Below are 19,078 nucleotides of genomic sequence, written 5' to 3'. Positions count from 1 at the left end.
CCAACACCCCTGTGCTCTGCTTTATTTTCCACACATAAGAAGTTTCCCCTGGGAAGCCAGCAGAGGAGTCAGTCACGGGGGGGCTGGCATTCCCGGCAGTCCCTCATCTCCTCGGAGTAGCTCTCCACCTGGATGGTGGTGGTGTGGAAGTGGAAGGTGCCCTGCAGCCGGGAGCTGGCCTCCTCCAGCACCTCCTGCGCGCTGGCAGCCGCGTCTGCGGGGAGTGAGGGACGGGCTGTGGGGGTGTGGGTGAACCCTGACCCCCCACCCTGTGTTGGGATGGACAGGGAAGGGACGTGGGGGTGTGGGTGATGCCTGACCCCCCTTTGGGATACTCACTGATGGCGATGTGCACCGAGAGCAGGGGCTGTGCCGCCGTCAGCGCCCAGATGTGGAGGCTGTGCACGGCCTCCACCCCCCGCACCGCCAGCAGCGTCTCCCTCACCGCGTTGAAATCCATCCCTTTGGGAGTCCCTGGGGAGGGAGAGCCATGGGCGCTGCAGGGAGGGGGACCACGGCACCCATGGGTGACCCCACGGCCCAGACCCCCCCTCCCTGTGGGTCCCCACCTTCCATGAGGACGAGGAGGACGTCGCGCAGGATGGTCAGCGTCGTCCCCAGCACCAGCGCGGAGAAGAGGAAGGTGCAGATGGGATCCACGAACTTGTAATTGGGCTGGAGAGGGTGGGAGAGGGTGAGGCCTCCCTGGAAACATCACCTCACCCCAAACCCCCAACAGCACCAGCAAGCAGGGGACAGTCTCACCCCTATGTGGGGACACAGTCTCACCCCTATGTCTCCGTCAGAGAGAGAGACAGAGACTGTCAGAGACAGAGACCCCTCTGTCTCCGTGTCACCCCTCTGTCTGGCTGTCTGAAGCTGCTGCCCCCATGTCCCCAAGCATCCCCTTTGCCCCCAGTAACACCCAGACCTTGAAGAAGATGATGTAGGACGCGATGAGGACACCAACACTCTGCAGCAGGTCCCCCACGACGTGGACAAAGGCGGCGCGGACGCTGGTGCTGGGCTGCTCCCCGGCTGCCCCATGGCTGTGCCCGTGCCCTGTCTGGTGCAGAGCCAACCCCATCCTGCGGGCAGGACAGTGGTGACACCCCCAGGGGCCACCAAACACAGGGAGGGGACACCCAGGGAGGGCAGGAGCCAGCTGGCCACACATACACGATGTTGACGGCCACGGCGCAGGCGGAGGTGATGAGCATGACCCCACCCTCGATGTCGTAGTCACCTGAGAGCAGGCGCTGGGCTGCCAGGTAGACCAGGACCCCCGTGACCACCCAGATGGAGAGCACAGAGAGCAGGGCCCCCAGGATCTCTGTGGAGAGACCCCCCACCCCACACTGTTGCTTCACCGCTGTGCCAAACCTGAGCTCCCTTCCGGGCTCCCCAGCAGCATTGAGGTGTGGGACGGGCACCCAGCACCCAGTACCCATGGGCAGAGCACCCTGGGATGCTCTGAGTGCTCCCTGGGGTTCCTGGGAGCTGGATGGTGGTGCCACCCCGTTACCTGCCCGGTGCCAGCCGAAGTTCATGGTTTTCGTGGGTGGGCGTGAGGACACCCAGAGTGCAAAGAGGCTGATCATGATGCTGGCAAAGTCTGTCAGGAGGTGGGCTGCGTCCGTCAGGATGGCCAGGCTGTGTGCCAGGTACCCCCCTGCGGAGAGGGGACATCAGTGGGGACATCGGGGTGGCATCCCCCCCCGAGGCAGGCACAGGCCAGCTCACCCCATGCCACGGTGGGGGCCCCACTGTGTGTTTTGACCCAGTGAAAACCCACAGGGACCCCTGCCTGCACCCACAGCAGGGAATCAGGACGAGAGGGGCTGCGGGCACCCACTCAGGGACCAAACCCCCGGACCCACCACTCACCCACGGCTTCCCCCACCATGAAGACGAGGCAGATGCCAGCGGCCAGGTAGAGCTTCCTGCGCGCCCGCCGCTGCTGCCCGGGGTGGCCGTCGGGCCCCCGGGTGTGGCAGTGCTGGCCACGCCGTGTCCCCAGCTCCAGGGCGGGCGCCTGTCCCCGCACCGAGTTGTGCCCGTTCTTTTGCTCAGCCCCCACGTAGCACCTGCCGGGCAAAGGGGTGATGGGGGACCCGGGGGGATTTTGGGGAGGGGCTTAGACCCTGAATTCCCCTCCCCCCGCCCCTTCCCTGGCCAGGTGACTCCAGGAGACCCCGCTTTGGAGCTCCACAGGGAAGAGGGACCCAACATCCCCAGCCCCGCCGGGTACCCCCCTACCCGGCTGCGCCCTCGCTCAGGAGGTGCCGTTTCTCCTCGCCGGCTGCCATCCTCCTCCCGGGCGGGGGGCTCGGGGCGAGTGACCCCGGCGTGTGGCCGGCGCTGGTGGCAGCCGGTGGCCTCGGATCGTGTGGAGCGCCGGGATTCGTGTGCAAATCCCGGCTGGAGGAGGGACAGCCAAGCCGGCTGCAAAGCGCCCGCCGCCGCCTTGACCCGGGGTGGGCCCCCTCACCCGGCACCTGGAGGGGGAGATTCCTCTGCGACCCCCCCATAGCACCCCCAAAGAGCTGCACACCAGGGCGTGGATGCAGCCCCCGAGGCGGAGGGGGGGGAGATGGAGCATCCCCATGTCCCCCCCTCAAAGGCTCCTGGTGACACCCCTCCCTGACTTGGGGAGCCCTCGGAACCCCCCAGTTTAGATCCAGCTGCGGAGCAACCATGTGATGGATACACCTGGAGCCAGACCCGTCCCCAGCAGCGACTCCTGCCCCCCTGCTCTGGGTGAGCAGCACTAATTACCCTGGGGCTAATTGCAATTGTGACTCAGCCCAGGGCACTGCTGCAGGCCCTGCCTCAGTTTCCCTTTGGCCCCTGCTGAGCCAGGCTTATATTTTTTTCAGGAGAAAAGCATCTATGGTGTATTTTTGCATTTATCGTGTATTTCTGCATTTATGGTGTATTTTTGCATTTATTGTGTATTTTTGCATTTATGGTGTATTTTTGCATTCAAGGTGTATTTTTGCACTTGTGTGAGCTCAGCCAGCAGCAAACCAGCAGCTTGATGCCAAGACCATCCCCCATTTTGGGGACTGGCACAGCCTGGAGCATCCTCCAGCCCTCTCTGTGCCACATTTCCAACCCCAGGCAAGCACATCTCATCACCAGGAGATAAATCCTGCGGGGTGCTGACCTGTTATATCCCCAGGCAGGAGGCCAGGCCTGCGTGCCAGCGCTGCCAGAGGTGCTAACGAGGCTGGAAATTAAGAGTTGGATTGGAGGTGTCCCTCTGCCATGCCAAGACCTGGCAGGGCCACCAGTGATGGCACCATCCTGGCAAACCCACCCGCAAGCCAAGACAGGAGAGGCGAGGAAGAAATAACCACCCGAACCACCAGTTTTTTTTCTTTACAAAATACACAAATTTCAAATCCGTGACAATTATATACAAAAAAAAAAAAACCAAGGAAAATTACAAAATGTGCGGAATTGTCCTGTTTGCACCCGTATGGAAAAGTGTCCTGTGCTGGAGCAGGCGCCGGCTCTCCGGGCTGCCGGTCCCTGCGCCGTGTCCCCCCCCAATCCCGAATCCACCGCCGGGCATCCTGTGCCCACGGCGTTTCTCCCGTGCTGGCAGCATCGCTGTGGCTACTGGGAAGCTGCCAGGGAAGAGGGTAGGAGGGTTAAGGGGAATCCAAGCCCCCCAGAGCTCCCCCAGGGGTTGAGGGTCCCAGAGGGGTGGGCTTGGCTCCTTACCCATCACTGTCCTCTCGGGCGCTGTGTCCTCCTCCACCTCTTCCTCCTCCCCATCGAAGTATTCCTCGTCTTCCTCTGCTGCAAACAAGCCACCAAATGTCACCAGGAGCCACCAGGAGACGAGATGGGTGTCACGGGGTTGGTGGGAGTTGGCAAAGGGGTGTCAGGGGGTCGGGGGCTGAATTACCAGGGTCGAAGTCCAAGGCACGGACGGCGTCAGTGAGGTGGTCCAGGCTCACGGAGAAGGCATCCATGCTCTCATATCCCTGCTGAATCTTCTCCAGACGACCACCCTTGGAGGCCTCCACGATCCTGGGCAGGGAAAGCATGGATATGTGTGTCCCTGTCCCCTCACCAAGCTGGAGGACCACTGGATGCCAGGATGGGAGGTCGGGAAAACCTCCTACTGGCAAAGCCCTGTGGCCAAATCCTGCCCATCTGTGGGGCTGGGATTACTGGATTTTCCCCAGTTTGAGCACTTACGTTTTGATGAGCTGCTTCGCATTCTGTGTGGAGAGAGGTGGAGACGGAGAAGGAGAAGGAGAAGGAGAAGGAGAAGGAGAAGGAGAAGGAGAAGGAGAAGGAGAAGGAGAAGGAGAAGGAGAAGGAGAAGGAGAAGGAGAAGGAGAAGGAGAAGGAGAAGGAGAAGGAGAAGGAGAAGGAGAAGGAGAAGGAGAAGGAGAAGGAGAAGGAGAAGGAGGTGAGTGAAGCCACAAGACAGCCACCAAGATGTCCTCAACAGTAGGACCCCATGTGGGCACCAGCAGGGAGGGAAAAGTTTGGGGGTCTCACCATGAGGAAGGTAGCCCCCCCCGGTCTCCTCCGCTGCCTGGATGGCCGTTTCCACCAGCCGGCTTGACTTCTCCAGCTGCTCCTTGTACTGGCAGATGAGGCTCTGGATGAAGGCTGTCTTTTCTCCCTGCTCCTGGGAGATGCGCTGCAGCAGCTCCGACTTCTTCTCCTCCAGCAGCGCTGCCAAGGCATCGAAGCGAGCGCACAGCTCCCGCTTGGCCGCCTCACTGTTCTCCTGTGGGGACAGGGGGCAAAAGGATGCCACCTGTGTGTCCCTTCAGCACCAGCAGCACCCCCAGGGCTTCCCTGCTCCGTGGGCTCCAGCTCCCTCCCGGCTGATGTTTCATCCCCGGGTGTTTGGGGGGTTCCTTTTCCCCTCTTCCCTCACCTCGGTGCTCTGGCACGAGTCCTCCAGCTGGGAGATGATGGTCTGGATCCGGTCATTCCCCGCCACCAGCATGGAGATGCAGTTGTTCAGCTCAGTCTGGGGAGGGACAGACACAAACAGCTTTAACTCCTGCGGGGTTGAGGACTTCCCCCATCCCGACATGGGGACGGGCTGGGCATTGCTTGTCTCCAGCTCTGCTCCCCCACATCCCCCACAAGCCACAGCTGCTCTAAATATAGTCTGTCTCCTGGGCGAAGTCACCCGGGGGGCTATTAATACCCTGTGAGCCAATCCCGGTGTTATTTGTGACTGTCCTAGCTCAGCACATCGCCCCAGGACCAGCCGTGTCACCCGCAGCCCCCCCTCGTGTCCCCCCCTCGTCACCTTCTGGCCCTGGAAGATGGTTTGCAGAGGGGCGACCTCGCAGTCCTTGTGGGCACCGAAGACTTTGCACATGGAGCAGGTGGGGACCTCGCAGGTGACGCAGTAGATGTTGATCCGCTCGTCCTCGTGCTCCTTGCACATGAGGTGCTCCCCCTTTTTCAGTGGCCTGCTGGAGAGAGCGGCACAGCCACAGTGACATCCCTGTCGCGGTGATGTGACCCCATGGGGGTGATGTCCCCACTGCAGGGACATCCCTGCTGCAATGATGTCCCGTTGTAGCATCACCCCCACTGCAGAGACACCCCGCTGGTGCTGCACAGTCACCCCAAAATCAAGTCCCCTGGAAAAAGGCCAGATCCTGCCATAGTCCCACACTCGCTCCCTTTAGGAGCCACCAAACTCTGTGCCTCTGTAAGCCCCAAGCCCAGTAAGGCCCAGTTTAAAGCCCTGTGTCACTGGGCATGGCAGTGGTTGGCACTGGGGGTGGGGGGGGCTCCGGGCTGCGCTCCAGGGACGCTGCACAAGCACCTAAATTTAGCCCAGTGCTGCCCGGATTTATTGTCACCCATCGCGTGACCAGGGTGGGGGCTCCCAGAAACCCCCGGGAGGTCCCAGATGGGGGCTGCAGCCAAATCATCCCGTCTACAGCAAGGAGGGACATGGGGACAAGCCAACCCTCTGAAGCAAAGACAGGGTTGGGCCCCCCGAGCCCCCCCAGCGTCTGCTGACACCTGCCACGTGCCATCGTCCCCGTCCCCATGGCTCTCACACAATATTTACAGCAGTTCAGGGAATTTGGCCAGGGCCACTGCTCTGCCTCGAGAACCTGTGACCCCCCTGTCCCCCCTCCAGCTTCATGTTTGCCCCCCCAAACTGTCCTTCTTCCTCTTATCAGCTTCAGTGCCTGCTGTCGTGAGCAGAGCCTGAATTTGTCCCCCACACCTCTTATCTCCCAGCCAACACTCCAACAAGAGCATTTCGGGGGTAAACAGGACCTGCTCTACTGTCACCACCCCCCCAGGGACCCACCACCCCCCTGAGCTGCCCAGAGACACAAACTGCTCTGGGCAGGGGAGAGAATTGGACTGGGGGAGAAAGATTCGGGTCAGGGAAGGAAGTTTTAAGTCAGGAGGAGAAGTTTTGAGGCAGGAGGAAGATTTTGGTCAAGAGGGGAAGATTTGGGTCAGGAGAAGATTTGAATCAGGGACCACTGAGTCAGCAGAAAACCTCCCAATTTCTCAGTCTCCCGTGGTCTCAGGGATGGTACTGGGGCACGAGAGGGGGGCATCCCTGCATCCCCACATCCCCATATCCCTGTGTCCCAGTCAGCCACATCCACCTGTGCCTACCTGGAGCACTCCTGCTTGTAGATGTCAATGATGTTCTCCACCAGCAGGTTCCTCTGCAGCCCATAGACCCCGTGACGGTCCAGCAGCACCTCGTGGCGGCACGACGGGCACCGGAACCGGCCCCCCGAAATCAGACTGCCCCGGCTCTGCCAGTACGGGTTGGCAGCCTGGGAGGGGGAGATGAACAACATCAGTGTCTCCACAGCACCACGACCACCCTGACAACCTCCAGCCCGGGCAGGGGGATGGAATGGGCACAGGGGGCCCTCGTCTCACCTGGAAGACGTCGTTGGCGCACTTGCGGCACAGGTTGTGCTGGCAGGGCAGGATCACCACCGGCTTGCTGAACATCTCCAGGCAGATGGGGCAGATGAGCTGCTTCTCCAGGCTCTCCATGGGGTTGCCATCCTGCAGGAAGCCTGCTTGGAAATCCATTGCCTGGTCAGCGCGCTCCTCTCACCGCTCTCGGCTGCTGTCACCCCTCGTCCCGCTATTTATAAGTCGCTCCCTGGTCACGCGGATCCAAATCCCAACGCGGCGTCGGGTGTCCGAGGAAGCAGCACCTGTCACACGGTGGTGAGCCATAGGGGAGCTGGCAGTGGTAAACAAGATGGGGACAGGCTGTCCAGGAGGCCCTGCCCGCCCGTGCCGTGGACATGCCTCAACCAGAGCAGGGGAGTAAACAGGGCCGGGCTCTGCCCCGGGGCCAAAGGGTTGCACACCGTGGGGACAGCACGGCCAGATCCGTGGCTGCACCCCAAAACAGCGTCGAGGTGGGGGTAAGGAGGGGCAAAAAACCAGCCCTGTCATTGTTAGGACATTTTGATGGCTCCAGGAATGGGGCAGAGCTGGGCTAGTGGCAGTGGGGGTGGCTTATATGGAGCATCTCTCTTTGCCCACTCCAAAATGTGACCACTTCTGGGGAGAAAACCAGTGCCTTGGAGGGGAGAGGCAGCTTGGAGGGGAGAGGCATCTCCAGGGAGCTCAGAGGGGAGAGGCAGCTCCAGGGAGACACAACCCCCATGCCTGGCACATGCACCAGGGTGTCCCCTCTCTAAGCAAGGATTAGGGGAGTCCTCTGTGTCCCCAGATGCGGGGGGGCTGCTTGGACTGCTCCCTGTGCTGATGTCATGGCCATGACCCAACTGGCTCTTCCGCTGGGTTTCAAAACTTGACCCAGGAAAGGGGTCAGCAGGCGAGCACACTCTGAAAACAGCCCCGGCACACAGTGCCCAGCTGGTGTGGCCATAAACAGGGTGTCAGGTCAAGGGCCAGTGCCCGGCCACAGGGAGACCTGTCAGCATGGGCAGCTGCACAGGGAGAGGGGTAATTCTAGCCCTGTCCCCCATGGGTCACGAGGTGGGGCTGCTGCAGTGCCCACAGTGACTGTGGGCAGGAGGGGTGGGTGCAGGGGTAAGGGGGTGCACAGGGGTAGGAGTATGTGGGTGCCAGGATACATGGATGGGGATGTGCAGGGATACTTGGGTGTGGGAGATGCATGGGTGCAGAGGGGCACGGGTATGTGGGTGGATTGACACATGTGGGCACACAGGTACATGGATACACAGGTACATGGATGCACAGGCACATGGATACACAGGTACATGGATGCACAGGTACATGATGAATAGGTACATGGATGCACAGGCACACAAATACATGGATACACAGGTACATAGATACACAGGCACATGAGTACATGGATACATAGGTACATGGATGCACAGGCACACAAGTATATGGATACAGAGGTACATGGATGCCCAGCTATATGGATGCACTGGCACACAGGTACATGGATACAGAGGTACATGGATACACAGGCACACAAGTACATGGATACACAAGTACATGGATGCACAGGTACATGGATACCCAGGTACACAGACACATAAGTACATGGATGCACAGGCACACAAGTATATGGATACAGAGGTACATGGATACACAGGCACAGAAATACATGGATGCACAGGTACATGGATGCCCAGGTATGTGGACACCCAGGCACATGAATACACAGACACATGGATGCACAGGTACATGGATACACAGGTACATGGATGCACAGGCACAGAGGTACATGGATGCACAGGTACATGATGAACAGGTACATGGATGCACAGGCACACAAATACATGGATACACAGGTACATAGATACACAGGCACGAGTACATGGATACACAGGTACATGGATGCACAGGCACACAAGTATATGGATACAGAGGTACATGAATACACAGGTACACAAGTACACGGATACACAAGTACATGGATACGCAGGTACACGGACACATAAGTACAGGGATGCACAGGTACATGGATGCACAGGCACATGGACACACAGGCACACAAGTATATGGATATGCAGGTACATGGGTGCACAGGCACAGAGGTACATGAATGCAGAGGTACATGGATACACAGGCACACAGGCCCACGGGTACACAAGTGCCCAGGCACATGGTGTCTGGGTACACAGAGCCCGTTCCTCCCCCAGCCCAGCCACCCCTCAGCTGTTTTGGGTACTCCTTCCGGACCGGCTCACATGTCCAGCAAGTGACTGTGCTGGGACTGGCCAAGCACATCTTGCAAAACTGTCCCCGTTTTGGCACTTGGGGCCCTTCCAGCGAGACGCTGGCACAGGAGCGGGGCTGGCTGGGCACAGGGGAGGGCAGCACGGGGGGCAGACACTGGGAGTGGGACACTCAGATGTGCACCCACGACCTGCCCCTGTGCAGGGGTGACATTGATTAACTAATTGCTTCTGGACTCAATTAAGGAGATTCACAGGAATGGAGGGGTTGTAATGCCCTAAGCAGCTTTCCAAACCCACAAGGGGCTTGTTGGCCCCTAATTGGCTTGGGGCAGCTTAGGTAGGACCCAGGGCACTAATCACCCCCGGGCTCCTTCCCAATTAACCCTGGAGAGCCCACTGTGGGACTTATCTCCCTCTGCTTGTCTCTGCAGGGCTCCAAGCTGTGGGTGGCCCTGGCTCCTCCCAAAATGGTCCTGCGGTGGCTGAGCAATGGTTGAGGAGACAGCAGGGGCCACGACAGGAGCCCTGTGCCCACAGCTCCTGGGCATGGGGGGCACCTCCAGCCCTGCAGCCTGTGGAGGAAAGGGGGCACAGAAAGGGGCAACAGCTCTTGTGTCACTGTCACACAAAGCCAGATCACAAAAAAGGGCAAGAGGGGCTGTACCGATTTTTTCTGGATGCCAAGCAACAGATCACAGACTCCTGGAACGGTTTGGGCTGGAAAGGACCTTAAAGATCACCTCGTTCTACCCCCTGTCATGGGCAGGGATACCTTCCACTAGCCCAGGTTGCTCAGAGCCCCGTCCAACCTGGCCTTGGACACTTCCAGGGATGGGGCAGCCACAGCTTCTCTGGACAACCTGTGCCAGGGCCTCCCCACCCTCCCAGGGAAGGACTTCTCCCTAATTAATAAAGGGGAGGGAATCATATAAAAATAATAAAATTATAAATAATTTAATAAGTATTTAATAAATGTTTAATAAACACAATAATAACATTTATAATAATTATAATAATAATATTTAATAAATATAATTAATAAATGAATGGGGGTGGGACGAGCCGGCTGGGGGGGCACTAGGACCGCGCGTCCCCTCGCACGCTGGGCCCCGCCCACCTCTTCCCTCTCCCCGCCTCCTCTCCTCGCTAACCAATCGAAAGGGCCGGCGGCGAAGGATGGGCGTGATCATTGGTGGGCGTGGCGGGCGTGGGCGTGGCCAGCGCTGAGGGGAGGGAGCGCAGCCCTAAGATGGCGGCTGGGCCGCGGCGGCGGCGCTGAGGTAACGCGGCTCCCCCCGGCCCGACCCGGCTCGGGGGCGGCGGGTCCGGGCGGCCCCACATCCCCCGGCGGGGATCACAGCGGGGCGGGATCCGCGCTGCAGGCGCGAGGGGCCCAGTAGCCGCGCTGCGGCGGGCAGGGCCCGGCGGGCCGGCAGCGGTACCCCCGGTGATTCCCCTCACAACCGCAGGTGCGGCCGCCGCGAGCAGGAGGGGGGGCACTTACGTTATTTATGCCATTTATATAATTTATATTATCTACATCAGTTATAATTTTGTATTATTCCATAATTATCGCCGCTAAGGAGGCGGGCGGCGCTTCCCGGGCCCTCAGGAGCGAGCGGGAGCGCCGGCCCAGTGTGGCCGCCCCGGGCAGCGGGGGGACACTTATATCATTTATATCACTTATATCACTTACATTATTTATATTATTCCACCATTACGGCGCTAACGAGGCGCTTTTCCCCCCGCAGGAGCGAGGGCAGGAGGAGCCCCGGGGCTGGGCTCGGTGACAGGGGGCGTTTGCAGCTTTGAACCCGGGGTGACCGTGTTCGAGTAACGTGTTTTCCTCGGGGGTTGTTTTGGCAAATGTGGATCGCAGAGCTTTGCTGGAAGGTTAAAATATCTGTGTAGCAATTGCCTGAGACTGATGATACCTTTTTTCTCTCTCTTTTTCTTTTTTTTTTCCTTTTTTTTTTCCTTAAAAAAAAAAAAATAATGATACCTAAAGCAGTGGAAATACTTGAAAGCTTCCTACTAATAACAGGCTGTTTTAGTGTGGTCGTTATTGCCTGGTTTACTCACATAAAGAGAATTACCTTTATCACTGGCAGTCTTAAAGCTATTTTAGTTCTGATCTATTAGTGTGATTTTATTTATTTATTTTTTGGTTTTGTTCTGTTTGACCAGTGATCCTTGGCCAGCCAGGCTTTATTTTTTTTTTAATTTATTCCTGTCTATAGTCAGTGTCCTGTTTTGGTTTGGTTGTGTGAAGGTGGTGTTGGTGTTTGGTTTGTAATCTTGCAGGGAGGTGTGCAGGGAGGGTCATAAATCTGTAGCAGGGTTTGGTGGCTTTTTTTTTTTTTCTCTGTGTGTGTGTGTGTGTCTCTTTTTTTACTTTTAGAGCAATATCTGAACTGGTTTGCTTTGCTCTGTTGAGCAAAAGTGAAAGTTAGATGCTGGGTACAAACTTCTGCAATCAGTTACCCTTTTTAACTTCGTGTAACTGTAGATTCCTCAGTGCTGGGGAGACCTGATGAAAAATCAGCTACATTAAAAACAGAAATGGGGAGCGACCCAAGTTCCCTCTTTTCTTAGTAAAAGAGCTTAATTATAACAGAAACATTTACTCCCGCAGTCACCTCCATAAAAAGCAGTTAATTAAATCTGTTACTGCCCAACCACGGGCTTCAACTGGAACCTCCTGCTCTCCAGGCTGGATGGGGAGCATGACACCCTCCTGTTATTCCCGCAGATGCTCATGGAAGACACAGAGGGAGAGGAGCAGGAACGTTCACGATAGTCCTGTCCCGGCACGATACCAGTCTAGGTTTGAACTGTTGCCACCTTGAAAACTGGGCTGTATTTGAAACCTTAATGAAAAAAAAATGGTGTAACTCCACTTTTACCTGGTCCGTGGCAACAGCTGCAGGTTTTATGGGGTAGCTTCTGGAACGTTCTAGCAATCCAACCCTGCCTTCGTGGCAGGGTCGGGATAGGCTGCCACGCCAAAACCCCCTTACGGGGGGGGAAAATACAGCCCAGTTCTTGTTCCTAAGTTTTAGTTCTGTGGGTTTTTCCCCCTTCCCCAGAACCTTTGCTCTTGAAGATGGTGAGTAGCCAGCCTAAGTACGATCTAATTCGGGAGGTTGGTCGTGGCAGTTATGGTGTGGTGTACGAAGCAGTCGTCAGGAAGACCTCGGCACGGGTCGCGGTGAAAAAGATCCGGTGCCACGCGCCGGAGAACGTGGAACTGGCTCTGCGGGAGTTCTGGGCACTTAGCAGTATCAAGAGCCAGCATCCCAACGTCATTCACCTGGAGGAGTGCATCTTGCAGAAAGATGGCATGGTGCAGAAGATGTCCCATGGCTCCAGCTCCTCCCTTTATTTACAGGTACACGGAAGCCGAGGGAATGGGGTGGAAGGAATTCATGGCGGTGTGACAGCTGGGGGGGAAGGAGGTGGGGCAGCCAAGGTGGTGTTTGTGAGGTGTGCTCAGTTAGGAGAGGGTGTTGTTTGCACTGCTGACGCCCCAAAGTTAATATATATCTTGTGATTTGAAGCCCTGCTGCTCTAAAAGACTCCAGGTTCTGTATTTAATGCAAATCTGCTTTGATAATTTGAGGAAGCCCCACGGGTAAACCCAGGGGAGCTCCAGGCTGTGGTGTCCCCTGGCAGCAGGTTAAGGAGCAGACATGCACTGATGTCTTGGGACAGAGCTCTGAGCAATTTCATCTCAGGTGTCCTTGGAAGAGGAAGTCACTGTCTTGATTTAGGAAGCCAACACTTAAAATTCTTTCAGAAACAATAAGGCAACTGGTAGCATGTCGTGAGCTGTTTGGTTTTTTGGATAAATAACTACTAATCTCAAAAGAGTGGTAAAGGCATGATAAATAAGGGAATAAATATCACTCTGAAAGTGTCCTTTAAGTTTAAAGATGTGTACTTTTGGGGAATAAGTAGCACTAGAAAGACTTTGAAAGATATTCTAATTAATTCCCTTGCCAAGAAGCTGCAGAAATTTGTCTCTCTGGTTTAAAAAGTCAGTAGCCTGCTCAGTGTTTGTGTTATCCCTGGTCAGCTTTTATCGCTTCAGTTTTTACTGTCATTCCTGCATGTCTGATGTGGACCTTTTGTTGGTGGAGATCCAGCTGACAGCCCTTCAGTTCCTGCTGTGCCCGGTGCTGCCCCAGCCTGAGAACGAGGATTCTTGGCTTTGTGAACTCCCTGTCCTTGGGAGTTGCCACTGATTTTGCTTTCATGGAGGGATTAGGCTAAAACAACACCGGCCAGCTCGGGTGGGAGAAATTAGTGCTTTACCTTCCTGGTTGGTAGTGGAGCTGTGAGGGACTGTGTGGGCAGATGTGCAGGGAGGAGCTTAAAAAACCCCAGGGCAGAACTGCAAGGTGGGAAAGAGCTTCCAGATCACCCGGAGCGCTGGTTTGGATGGTGAGGAGGGCGGCACATGGACCTGGCCCGTGCCTGGTGCAAGCTCCACAGATTGTTTTCCTGCTCCAGAGAGAGGAGCAAAGGGCAGAGCGGAGCTGACTGTGACTGGGGTCACTTTGTAACAGCCTGGGCTAAAGTGAGGACAGTCAGCCCTCCCTGGGCTTGGCCCCTCCTGTCCCCGCTGATGTTACAGAGCTGTGTGTGAGGAAGCAGGGGAGGGGGTTTCAGTGTCTCCTGAAGGGTTTTGGAGCAGATGCTTTGTGTCAGCCAAACCAAATCTGTAGGGTGTGAGTCCTAAGCGAGCCTGGTCTCGTGGAGCTTTGCTGCTGTCACAGACACAGAAGTGGATTTCGTTGTCTTAACTCTCAGAACAGATGCAAGTGCAGCGTCTGACTCCTGGGAGGGCAGAGCTGTGTTGGTGCTCACTTGGCAGAGGAGATGCCCTGCTCTCCTGAGATACCTTAATCTCACCGTTCCTGACTACAAACTCTAAATACGTCACTTTCTAGTTCTAACATGGATTTACTGTCTGGAGTTGGTGTGGGAAGATAGCTATAAATTACTACCAATTTTACCCTTGGATGGAAAAGGTCACTTTTTTAAAGCACTTCAAAATGCTTCCCTAAATATTAACTCATACCTTAATTTTTGAAAGCCAGTTTGGTTTATTATCCCTTGGTTTACTACTAACATAAATAATTGCAGGACTTACCTTGCAGAGCCTGCTAAGAGGCACCTCAGAGGAGCTGAAGAGGCAAATGTAGCTGTGTAAACAGGATTAGTAAAACTGATTGCTGGTTTTGCTTTGCTTTTTGTATGAAGCAGCTGCTAGACTTGTCTTCTAGAGAATAGCCTGTGGATAATGGTGGTGGGAAAGGCACTACGTGCTCAGCTGTGCCTGGAGATTAGTGTTCTCCTGAGTTCAGGGATCCTGTGTTAACTTGCTGGAATTCATTAATGTGTAAGGAATGGAGAGCAGGCTTAAAAAGAATCTCTCGTGGAAGCAGGAGGTGAATGCAGCTGTGTGGAGTTACTTGTGAGACTTTGTTTATCCATGGAAGCTGTTGGCAAAATGGGTGGGACAGGCTTTGTCGGGGTGGGACACTGTCCAGCTGGGACAGATGGGAGGGCAATGGCCACTGAGTATCTTTGAAAATACTGTTATCAGGGTCGAGCTCTGCTGCTGGGCAGGACTGTGAGCCTGATATGCTCTGCAAGGATGAAAATGAGGAGGCTGGCAAATATATTGTGATTTTTTTTTTTTTTCCCTGTTACATAAAAATTTTTGCATAAAGTTGTTTTTTTTTTTTTCCCCCTGTTGCAATGTCTTGCTCTCTGGATTGTTGAGAGGAAGATCAACCAACCATAGAATGGTTTGGGTTTTAAGGAACCTTAAAGCTCATCCTGTTCCACCCCCTGCCATGGACAGGGACACCTTGAGGTGCTTCCACTAGCCCAGGTTGCTCCAAGCCCTGTCCAACCTGGCCTGGGACACTTCCAGGGACTGGGCAGCCACAGCTTCTCTGGACAACCTGTGCCAGGGCCTCACCACCCTCACATGGAGGAATTCCTTCTGTATATCTCACCTAAACTTCCCCCCTTCACGAAGATCCAGATCTCATGCATTTTTCCATCATATCCTTGAATTCCCGTGACCATCAGGTAGTTATGACATTTCCTTTCCTCGTTGCAGCTTGTAGAAACCTCACTAAAAGGAGAGATAGCCTTTGACCCCAAAAGTGCTTATTACCTCTGGTTTGTCATGGATTTCTGTGACGGAGGAGACATGAACGAGTACCTGCTGTCCCGAAAGCCCAACCGTAAGACCAACACCAGTTTCATGCTGCAGCTCAGCAGCGCTCTGGCCTTCCTGCACAAAAACCAGATCATCCACCGGGATCTCAAACCCGACAACATCCTCATCTCCCAGAGCAGGACGGATGCCAGTGACTTGGAGCCCACCCTGAAAGTGGCTGATTTTGGGCTGAGCAAAGTGTGTTCAGCCTCAGGACAGAATCCCGAGGAACCGGTCAACGTAAATAAGTGTTTTCTCTCGACTGCCTGCGGGACCGACTTCTACATGGCCCCTGAGGTGTGGGAAGGACACTACACTGCCAAGGCAGACATCTTCGCCCTGGGAATTATCATCTGGGCCATGCTGGAAAGAATCACCTTCATAGACACGGAAACCAAGAAGGAGCTCCTGGGGAGTTACGTGAAGCAGGGGACAGCCATCGTCCCCGTGGGGGAGGCGCTGCTGGAGAACCCCAAGATGGAGCTGCTCATCCCCGTGAAGAAGAAATCCATGAACGCTCGGATGAAGCAGCTGATCAAGGAGATGCTGGCGGCCAACCCGCAGGACCGCCCGGATGCGTTCGAGCTGGAACTGAGATTAGTCAACATAGCCTTTAAGGACAGCAGCTGGGACACGTGACCTGCTGCTCCTGGCCCAGCCCACGGTACAGCTTCATGGCAGGGGGAGGAACCGGCCTGAACTCACCTGCAGGGTGTAGTTTTTTCCCCCCAAATGAATCTCTCTCTCTCTTTGAGTTTCCCGGCAGGAATGTTGAGTTGGCCGTTGCACTGGTGTGTAAAGTACCACCAGGTGTTGGTACTGTGGTACTGTTGGTTACTGCGGGCCTGTGGGGGACGTGAGGGTGTTCCTTTGTGTGTGCACTGGCAGTGGGATGTTGTAAGAGCCAAGACTTGATTTCCAGCAGTATGTCATGGGGTATTCCATACATTCCAGTTTCCTATGTCAGTATTAGGAACTCTCATGGAAAAACAAACAAACAAACAAACAAAAGATTTGCATGCTGGTAGTGCAAATCTTCAGGCTTTGTAATGTAATCTGTGTATATATTTATGTATATGAGTGACTGTGTGTGTGTGGCACTTAAATTATTTGCTGTGGGTCTGAATGATTGGGGTCTGCTAGAAAACTGGGGTGAAGAAGGTGCATGAGAAGCACTCCTTCTTCTCCAGGCCTGAATAACTTTATTATTTATTTTTGTTATCTAATGTTATCAAAGACTTGACTTTGTAAACAAAGCAATGCAAGGGGACCAGCAGTTTTTGAAGTGCTGAAGTGGCTGAGCTTGGCACTTAGAGCTTCATGAGCTCATCACCAAGGGAGTCAAATTAAAAATGTACAGTCCGGGGCTGGCATGGGCTGGTTCACTGATCATTTGATTTTGCTTTCTTCTAGTGATCAAATACTTTATTAATCAATTAATCTGCTCTCTGCTCTTGTGTCCACAATCCAATAGCACCTTGAGGATTTATAACAGCAGAGTACTGTGCCCTTACTTTATGGAAACAGGGATGAGGGAATCCAGCAGCATAATTTTAAGGTTCTTCAAAAGAGGGTGGCAGCACAGTTTTCCCATTAACTGAATCCAGCTAATAATACTGGTCCTGGCCTTTTCCTGCCTGGCACTGCCCCCAGCCTGGTGGGGAAGAGGAGACAGAGGTGACTCTTTGTCCTGTAGAACCCACTCGTTCTCAAACAGGGGAGAAAACTCAGTAACAGGTATGTGAAAGGTGGCAGCCTTGGCTGATTATTTTTTTTTTTTCCTCATTATTATTTTTTTTCCTCCTTTTAAAGAAGTGATATTTATTTAAAAGCACAGATGGTAGGGTGGAAAGCTTTGGAGCAGTTGGAAGCTGCTTATCCCCAGCTCCTGTTGCACAGAAGCAGATTGATACTCTGGGAGAGGTTTCACTGAGGCCACCTGACACTGCAGAGCAGACAGAGGCTCTTTGTAACAGCACAACACTTTGTTCTTTTGGCTGCAGGACTGACCTTTCCCATCCAGTTTGACCTTTTGGAAAAAGCAGAGTCTTAAAACTGCCTTTAAAGCTACAGGAAAGGCCAGTTTTCTTAATAAATTCGATTTAATTTTTTTTTTTCTCCCCCACCCAAATCCTACCTGAAAAGGGCCACAAGCATTTCCTCATATAATTAGGTTCTTGGATACTGTTCCCTTTTAGTGCTGGGAGAGCAGTTCTGGTCAGTCAGTGTTTATTCTGTCTGAGTGTGAATAAACAAAATACCTTTTTTTTTGTTGTTGTTGTTTTTCTGATTTGACCAGACTTTACAGACCACACGTGGTTCTTACCTGGTGCTGTATGATCTGCTGGCCATCACCCAGGTGGCCTTAATCCTTATTTCTTGTTATTTGCTTTCACTTCACCATTTGAGGGAGTGATTCTCAGACAAACACTCTTTGCTTCTGTGCCAACACTGTTTCCCAGTTCTCACATCTCATCAGGGTCATTGCACGAGTAAAGCTTGAAGGGGGTTTATAATTCTTCACGTTAAGCTTTGTAAAAATACATGGCAAACTTCCTCCTGCCCTGCCCACCCAAAAGTCAGACTCGAGCAGGTTATGAATCCACTGCAGAATAATTCTGCTCACCTTTGAGGTGCTCTGTAAATCATCTGATTCCCCTCTCAAGTGTTTCACTGGACATATTTCACTGCCTGCAGTGCAGAAACAAGGGAATGGCACAGGGAATTTTGGGGGGTTGTTTGTTTGGGGTTTTTTTTTTGGCTCCCAAAGCGTTTCTTTGCACTGATTGCCACTTTAAAGGTTGGGGGTACCTGAAATCCCTCTCATGGTGCTTATCCTCGCTGTTGGGTGACACTGGTAGTCCTTGAGGTCTGTGTTCTGTTTTGATTTTTTTGTTGTTGTTGTCTGAAGTCTTTGTTTTTTTAAAAAAAAAAACAAATAAATAAATCAAATTGTTGTAGCAGCTGCGGAGCCGTTCACCAGCGTGACACAAAGTCAAGATACTTTTCAGCACTTAGAAAAGATTTTTTTTTTTTGTCATTGTTTTGGGCCACGTTTTTCTTTAAAAGCTGTAAAATATATTTTATGGAGAATTTATAAATGAGGGAAATTATTGTGTAATTTATTAAGTTCATGACTGTTTTTGAAATAAAAATCTGAATTTCGATGAAGTTTTTTGAACTTTGTCGGGGGGAGTGATTCCAGTCAGCACGAGGTCATCCTCTGTGCTTCATCACAGTCATGCCCTGAGTGATCCTGGGCTCGTGGAAGGTGCTGGCTTGGCTGAGGGCTGTGCTGCTCCTGCTGTTCTCACGTGGAATAAAGGTGAGGAAAACACCATTCCTTATACATGGCACAAAAGCTTAGCAGTCATTTGCATGTTTTAATTAACAGTGCTCTGAACGAAGGGTTCTGCAGACTGGGAGTGGGAACGGTGCAAACTGGAAATGCTGTAAATTGGTTTCTCTTGCCATTTCTTAGCCCTGCAACAAACCCAAGCCCGGTCATCCCTGTGCCCTGCACCAGTGGATTCCAGTGTCTCCCGGTGCCAGAAATGGGCACATTCCCACCTGGCAGGTTGAATCAGTAAGTCAGTGCAGGCCTGGCACAAGAGAGAGGGTTTGGGATTTAGGTGGTTTTTTATCAGGGGGT

General features: G+C 53.9%; 3 protein-coding genes across 5 annotated transcripts; 1 reads left to right on the top strand and 2 right to left on the bottom strand.

The window, feature by feature from the left end:
- Nucleotides 1-4: 4 nt before the first annotated feature.
- SLC30A2 (solute carrier family 30 member 2) lies at nucleotides 5-2,309 on the bottom strand. Its single transcript, XM_032710310.1, has 8 exons — nucleotides 2,260-2,309; nucleotides 1,888-2,087; nucleotides 1,526-1,672; nucleotides 1,180-1,333; nucleotides 932-1,088; nucleotides 570-675; nucleotides 340-474; nucleotides 5-214 (listed from the first exon to the last, which is right to left on the bottom strand). Exons 1-8 carry the CDS (start codon nucleotides 2,307-2,309, stop codon nucleotides 69-71), a joined length of 1,095 nt encoding a protein of 364 aa, XP_032566201.1. The 3' UTR covers nucleotides 5-68.
- Nucleotides 2,310-3,604: 1,295 nt separating this feature from the next.
- TRIM63 (tripartite motif containing 63) lies at nucleotides 3,605-7,107 on the bottom strand. The gene is given in 10 exon segments (XM_032709868.1): nucleotides 3,605-3,635; nucleotides 3,733-3,810; nucleotides 3,920-4,044; nucleotides 4,216-4,238; nucleotides 4,525-4,548; nucleotides 4,550-4,759; nucleotides 4,913-5,008; nucleotides 5,297-5,465; nucleotides 6,646-6,812; nucleotides 6,922-7,107. Coding segments are annotated over 10 exon segments (1,062 nt in total). The 5' UTR covers nucleotides 7,081-7,107; the 3' UTR covers nucleotides 3,605-3,624.
- A 3,276-nt stretch (nucleotides 7,108-10,383) lies between these two features.
- On the top strand, nucleotides 10,384-18,597 carry PDIK1L (PDLIM1 interacting kinase 1 like). 3 transcript variants are annotated; one of them, XM_032709871.1, is made up of 3 exons: nucleotides 10,384-10,465; nucleotides 12,275-12,576; nucleotides 15,325-16,245. In XM_032709871.1, the coding sequence occupies exons 2-3, from the start codon at nucleotides 12,292-12,294 to the stop codon at nucleotides 16,063-16,065; spliced, it is 1,026 nt and encodes a 341-aa protein (XP_032565762.1). In that variant the 5' UTR covers nucleotides 10,384-10,465; nucleotides 12,275-12,291; the 3' UTR covers nucleotides 16,066-16,245. The 3 variants fall into 3 exon arrangements, with proteins under 3 accessions (XP_032565762.1, XP_032565760.1, XP_032565761.1); XM_032709869.1 differs by having other exon boundaries at nucleotides 10,390-10,465; nucleotides 11,194-12,576; nucleotides 15,325-18,597; XM_032709870.1 differs by having other exon boundaries at nucleotides 10,390-10,465; nucleotides 11,197-12,576.
- The last annotated feature ends 481 nt before the right edge of the window (nucleotides 18,598-19,078 follow it).

The sequence above is a fragment of the Chiroxiphia lanceolata genome, chromosome 24, assembly GCF_009829145.1.
Source record: "Chiroxiphia lanceolata isolate bChiLan1 chromosome 24, bChiLan1.pri, whole genome shotgun sequence".
NCBI classification, from domain to species: domain Eukaryota; kingdom Metazoa; phylum Chordata; class Aves; order Passeriformes; family Pipridae; genus Chiroxiphia; species Chiroxiphia lanceolata.
The sequence above is the reverse complement of the archived record's forward strand: the minus strand, read 5'-3'. Positions and strand labels throughout refer to the sequence as shown.